The sequence below is a fragment of the Gouania willdenowi genome, chromosome 19, assembly GCF_900634775.1.
Source record: "Gouania willdenowi chromosome 19, fGouWil2.1, whole genome shotgun sequence".
Lineage (NCBI taxonomy): Eukaryota > Metazoa > Chordata > Actinopteri > Blenniiformes > Gobiesocidae > Gouania > Gouania willdenowi.
The window spans coordinates 25352650-25359516 of NC_041062.1; the positions used below are offsets into that span (position 1 = coordinate 25352650).

At 38.8% G+C, this 6867-nt stretch overlaps 1 protein-coding gene across 2 annotated transcripts; it reads right to left on the bottom strand.

Annotated features, from left to right (window-relative positions):
- Positions 1–261: 261 nt before the first annotated feature.
- On the bottom strand, positions 262–6593 carry LOC114481687 (uncharacterized). Of its 2 annotated transcripts, XM_028476683.1 has the most exons (4): positions 6428–6593; positions 4800–4909; positions 1489–4153; positions 262–427 (listed from the first exon to the last, which is right to left on the bottom strand). In XM_028476683.1, exons 3-4 carry the CDS (start codon positions 4148–4150, stop codon positions 423–425), a joined length of 2667 nt encoding a protein of 888 aa, XP_028332484.1. In that variant the 5' UTR covers positions 4151–4153; positions 4800–4909; positions 6428–6593; the 3' UTR covers positions 262–422. The 2 variants fall into 2 exon arrangements, 1 of the variants encoding a protein (XP_028332484.1); XR_003676264.1 differs by lacking the exon at positions 1489–4153.
- Between the last annotated feature and the right edge of the window lie 274 nt (positions 6594–6867).

The following is a 6867-nucleotide window of genomic DNA, read 5'->3' on the forward strand; positions in this document are numbered from 1 at the left end:
CATGCACGTTCTCTTAGTTCACTGTCTGAATGTTTCAGGATGATGGTGCTGTCAGAGTCTGTTGATGATGCATGGATTGAGGACGCACAAGGAGAGCTTTGGCTGCTTACTAGTGTTTCAGATGACAAAGAAGTGCTGGGGGTACTCCTCAGTGAAGAAACTGGACTCACACCCACAACATTTTGCATGTACACCAGCTTGATAGTCCCCCTGTCCTGAAGGTCTTGTACTGTGGTAAAGTTCATAAAATCGTTGTTGAAGTCAGGATCCATAAACTGAATGTTAAAATCATGTTCAACTCCAAATGCTTCGCGGATTGTGTTGTGTAACTCTGTCAAAGTTTCTGGCATTCCTGAAGGGAGATCAAGTCTTCTGTAGTCATTGTCCTCTACAATGACTCTCAATTTTGGATGTGCCATTCTTCAATCTACATATTGAGACAAAACAAAAACACAATACCTTAAAATTGTGTACTGTCATTAATGAAGTATTGTATACCTACTAGAGATACCCTGATTGATCGCTCAGCCAATCAGCATAAAAAAATGCTTACAGTCACTTATCCAATAACCTTTGCTTAACAGTCTGGTGTCTGCGGCTGAGAGAAGCATTATGTATGAGATTAGACTAAAAGTAGTATTAAGTACATCAGCATTGTGTTTTAAATTAAACTAAAAATCAGCACCTTTGACTTTTGGCTTGAAAACTTTGTCAATTTGTCAGCTACTGCTGCAGCTGCTGGTCTGTCATCCGAAACCAATGCAGCTGTGGTAAAATCCCCCAAACATTATAATAAGTCATTAAATAAAAAATTGTTATCCACAGATAAAATTCATGTTGGAACCAGCAGAGTAAAAGCTATTGAGCTTACTTAACAAGGTCCAGTCAGTAAAATTACTTTTAGGTTACGACAAAATATATGTAGTCTGACAAACTGTTAATCCACCCTCTATAACAGAAGTCATACATGGCTGGCATAGGCTGAACAAAAAAAAAATCAGGGCATCCCTAATAGCTACTTTATATGGTGAACCAAGTAGCATAGAAAGACACTGCCACACAGTAACTTACCTGTAATTAATGACTATAATTGTTAGAAAAACAAAACACTGAATTGTACCAGTTGTTTTGTTTGTCTTTACTTAGTTTGTGTGGTAGTTCTTTCTTTGAACACGATAGTGTAACAGGAACAACTTAAACATTCATTTGTGGTTTACATTTCTAATGTGTTGTCCATAACATGAACATTTTTATTATTGATGGCAACATGAGGGTAAGTTAGTAGAAGTATCAGAGCACTGGATACATCATTCCTAAAGAAGATTCTCTGTTTTCCATTGCTGTGAGAATATATATATATATATAAAAAATGTATGCTCTTAAGAAATGTGAGGCATCCCTCTTGTTACCATGTTTATTGACCAACTAATTGATTAGTTGATCAATCCATTAAACACATGAACAACATACAAATTACCATAATCAAACCTTGTATGTTTATGAATCTTTTGAGTGTCACCATTCGTTGGCCTCCGATCCTGTAGTCTGCCAAGGGGTACTGGTCTACTAAGGCACCAAGTTGGACGAGGCAGACTTGTGATGTAGGACATAACTCAAAAGCCCTAAAATGCTCCCTATACCAAGCACTAAGTTCCTTCACAATAAAGCTCAGTCTGTTGTCCACTACAATCATCTGGATAACCTCTGCAAACTCTGGCAGACCACCAATTGAGCCATGAACAACAATCATACCTTCCCTGTAGTTAACACCATTAACAGATGCATTCTTTGTGAGCTGAATGTGAGGGATATCAGGGTATTTTAGATGCAGAACTCTCTGCACATCCTGATGCAAAATGTCTACAGAGACAGTTGACACAGTTGAGACAGTGAGGCCAGACTCTCCAGTTGTGGCTGACTCCAAGTGATATGCCATCATGAACTGATGTTTCACTGCCAGGGACAAAAGTATGTTTTTAAAGCAGTGTGTATGGCGCACAACCTTCTTAAAAAAACTGTGTTTTGCCTCAAATCGTAACGTCCACAATCCAACAAGTGGACCAAAAAATCTGATCATCTGTGGGTAATGTTCCACAAAATGATGTTTAGGCAAAAGCTTCATTGCTGGAAACACCTCTTTTAGCCGGTATCTGTGATCACAAATCTTTGCTTCAAGGAAAGCAATGGATTGTGTTGTGTGTTCTGGTGCTACAGCTAGTTCAACAAGATCTTTAAGGTCCAAAATGACCTGCCAAGCTGGCTCATCAAGAGGCACTCGCTGTCCAATGAAAAATGGAAGAAACCGCAAAAGGCTCCAATTTTCATGGGCATTTCCTCCAATACTTTTGTTCGACATGAATGTCCGAGGAATGGTGTGAGGACAATTACTCTTGTCTGTCCACTTGAAGGGGAATTTCTGAATGGACTCATTAAGACTCTCAAGTGTGAAATATTTTTTTGTGATCAACAAGTTGAGGCAGTGTGCCAACTCAAATGGCACTATGCCTTCAAGAAGGTCATGTGCAACATCAGGGGGGTAGCCAGTGCAGACGTTGAAATGAGAGAGGTGTGCAGACAAAACACACTTCCTTTTTACACCATGGCACGGTTGTGCACTGTCCAGAGCTGATCTGACATGCATTTCATGCATGTCCTTGCTGCGGAGGGTAAACGCACCTGAACTCACTTCTTTCTCCTGAATTTCAGACCTCTGTGCATGACAAAACCGGCACATGTATTGAGCTGAGAAACTTTCAATAAAACCAGCAATTCCATGCGCGCCTAAGTTGTCTGCCACTACACACTGGATTGTTCCTTTAACAAAGTCTCCAAGCTGTTCAATGAAAATGCCTTGATTTTCTAAAATGACTAGATCCCTTAATAAGGGCTCTAAGACCTTCTCATAACCATACTTTTTCACGTCATCAGACCTACAAAGTAAGGCTAAATAAATAGATGACAATGAAGAATGGCAACCTGGCGGCAAGTTACTGAAATTCCAATAAATGGAACAGATCTTGTGTTTTTTACGAGACGTGCCAAGTGGATTGCAAATCTCAAAATCATCAATATATAAATTTAGCAAAACTCGCAACTCACCCCCTGACAAAAAAAGGTTGTTTTTAAAAAACAAGCCGTCTCGAAAAGACTTATATTTGCCCTCATTAACATTAACCTCGGACACAAGGTGGCTATCTAAAGCTCTATTTAGAATTTGACCAGTTGTGAAGAGCTCTTGCAAGAACTTTAGTAGTGGAACATACTGTAATGTTCTTTTATCTTTGTGGTCCAAAATATATTCTATTGGTTCAACTACTTTAAAATTGTCTCTGTAGTACTTCTTGCGCTTAAATGATGTTGCCAAAGGACAGCCCTTACCAATTGACTTGTATACAGGATTAGATGTACACAGAGTAGATGTAAGTTCTTCAACTACTGTCTGGTCTAATTGAAGATTATGACTGAACAGTGTGTCATAAATTACTTTCTCTGTGCTACACGAAGATGCTGTGCTCAACAAATACTGAAATTCATCCAGCAATTCATCAATTGCTGCACTTGGTACATGAAATATATTCTCAAGTTTTAATAATACTGCAGCAATTTTGTGTTCTACTACATCTAGTTGATCATTTGAAGTAACATAACCCACATCATCAGACAGACTGTCGTCACAAAATTCTTTGTCTGAAACAGAAGACTCTCCAGTTTCAGCAACACATATTCCTTGTACTACATTTTCCTTAAAATCTGCCAACGAATGTAAGCTGTGCTTCCGACTTTTGTGGGACTTGAAGGTACTGTATACGTTGGTTTTGTATTCACAGCCTTTAAACACACATGTCACGGTCTCGTTGTTTTTCAGATGATGGCCTATGTGGACAAAATATTTATACTCTGATCCAAGTTCCCTACAGCCACATAGCTGACAGGTAAATGTAGTGAATGACTCTGTGTGCTTTAAGTTATTGGTGTGACTCCTTGACAAGTGTGTCAAAAGTGAATTCCAAGCTTTAAAAATGCATGGACAATCAGGGTGTATACACTTAATTTGATGCCTGCGCCCAAAATGACTATGTTTTAGTCTATAATGTTGAAGAAGTTCTGTACGCCGAGACACTTCAATGCCACAGTTTTTACACTGCCACATTAACTAGACAAACAAAGAGAAAAAAGGAGGGGTGGAGTAGGGAAAACATTAGTTATGTTGTCACATTAGGGGCATGGCCATCTGCATCAACTTTGAACATTAAAAAAGATACAAGCTATGATTTTTTTTTAAGTAATGGCTAAGATTGTGTGTCCACCTAGCAGTTTTGCAAGTGTAAAAACACCAGGTAATACTCAGCGTTTGTGCACTGAGGAACAAAAGGCGCTGTATAACCACAATTCTGTATGTTGTATAACCAGCACTACCCCACTGTTTTTATGGCATGTTTTATATCTGAGATTTTTTTTTTCCTTAACTATGAGCATCAAATAGGAAGTATGTTCTACTACTATGTCTAATGAGATTGATAATAATTAATTATGATGTTAATAATGATGACGGCCCCTCTTTTAATGCTCTGATTACACACAGGGGAAGGAGGAAGTGGGCAAATGCTTTCTCTTCATTGAAAAGAGAAAAAGATGCTGGTGTTCAACAAAACACTAGGTGGACACAGGGCCTTAATAATCTCATACAAGAAGTAAACAGAATAACAATCCATAGAAATGTTAAAATGATGAGTAACACCATCCTAACATGAGTTATTAGAATTAGTTTTTGCATTGAGAAAACAAATATGATCACTTACTGTCAAGAGTTTGATTGTAAAATGCACTTCCCAAAACAATATGAAGTCCCCAAATGGTAAGCCTCAACCTTTCAGCACACAAACGTCAACTAGAGCATAGACAAGGAAACCTGCAACATGAAATGAGTAAAGTGTATGCAATGTTGAAAGAAATAAAGCACAAATTAAATCAGGTCAACACATACATTTGTTACAGCATAAATTAGCACATTCATTGTGCAATAACATCAATACAAAAAGCTGAAAGCATCTGTGGCAGAAGAAGAGTACATACAAGATCTTTACTTTTTAAAAGTATAGTTTTATATTTAGTAATGCATTTATTGATAGACTGCTGTTTTTAAACTGTGATGTGACATTTTCTGAGTTGGATCTAGGAAAATTCTCCAAGAAGGAACACTACGTTATTTTAGTATGCACACAGTAAGCTTTTTGGAGCATTTTACTGTATTATTCAAGTAAAAGTAATGAGCAAACTCTATAGATTTTGTAAGGCAAGGCAAGGCAAGGTTATTTATATAGCACATTTCAACAACAAGGCAATTCAAAGTGCTTTTTGTACCAAAGGTTAAACGTTTGTAAGCAGACAAACTAAAAATATTCTATACATGTAGAAGGCTACTTAAAATATGTACAGTACTTCAGTACTTAATTATTTTACCCTCTCAGCCAGGAAAAGCAAAATAGTAAGTTAATGTGAGCTTGATGAGCTGACATAACATGTGAAGGCTGCAGTGGCGGCTGCTGGTCTTTCATGCAGGGGAAGCTCATTTTCTGCCTACTTCAGAAAATGTATCTGTTTATTTAAATGTGAATTTTAGTACAATTCATATTTTGTTGTCAACAACTATTTGTAGATTATCACACACGCACGCGCGCGCACACGCACGCACGCGCGTAGCTGCTGCGCGCTGGAGTGTGAGTGTTTGGTCAAAAGTCTCACAACACAAGCAGTAACAGTCTCCACAAACACCAAAAACAGACACTAGGTTTGTCAGAAGTTAATTCGCTATGAGAGGATCAGCAAAGTCTCCGTGTCAACACAGAGCAACGGACTGAAATATTTGAAAACCCCGCCTGTGTGCTTACAACGTCATACTCTCTGATTGGCTCATTTCGCTGTCAATCAAAATTGAATTAGCCTGAGACAGATCATCCAATCATCATCCATTATTCCAGCGTCCGGAACAGACAGATCCAGCCCACTGCTCCATAGACCTCCTGTGAAGCCCGGCGTCCGATGGGCGGGACTAAGTGCGTCATAACCGAGCATTTATCCAATGAGCGTCTAGTTTGACTGCAGTGGATCAACCCCTAAATCCTCTCCCATTGAAGTCAATTGAAGCTGAACTTCACCACTGTTTATTAACACTGTGACGCTGCGGTAATGAATGAAGAACGTCACGCTGTCACTGTCAGTTTCCTGTTATAAGAAGCTGATTCTGAACTAAACATACATGTGTTCTGTCATATATTTAGTCAATGAAATGTACACACAACACTACATATTTGACCACTGATTTTAGGGGAAGCTGAGGTTCCCTTGTAGTCTTAAAGCATCCGCCACTGGAAGGCTGTCGCCAAACGGGTCCGTTTATAACGTGATTTATAGTGTTAGCGTTACTAACCTGTTGTGATGCTCTCATAACGTTGCGGGGGATTACCCCCCCTCCCCTCCTCACCCCCGTAATACAACCTGACTTAACTTGCTCCGGTTTATCATTTGTGCCTATTTCATTTAGGTTGAGGTAGTCGCGTGCCGAAGCTTCCAAACAGGAGGACAGGTCCAGACAAACTTCCAGACAGGATCATGACAGTGCACGTTAATGTTCTCTACCAAAATAAAAGCACCGAGACATTACGAGCTAACTTTATGAATACCCCATCGAAATGCAACAGAAACGCAATGTTCGCACATTTCTAACAAATATTACACATACGTTTTTGCTGAAAGTAATTTATTTATTTTTTCTCTTTTCAGATAGTAAATGAATGAAAAAAAAAAAAAAAAAAAAAAGAGAGTAAATGGCTACATCCTGTATGTGCGTTTCTTCTAAATGGCCACATG

What these genes read in the sequence shown, in the direction of transcription:
- LOC114481687 (XM_028476683.1), bottom strand. Translation starts at nt 4,150, where the DNA reads ATGTGGCAGTGTAAAAACTGTGGCATTGAAGTGTCTCGGCGTACAGAA.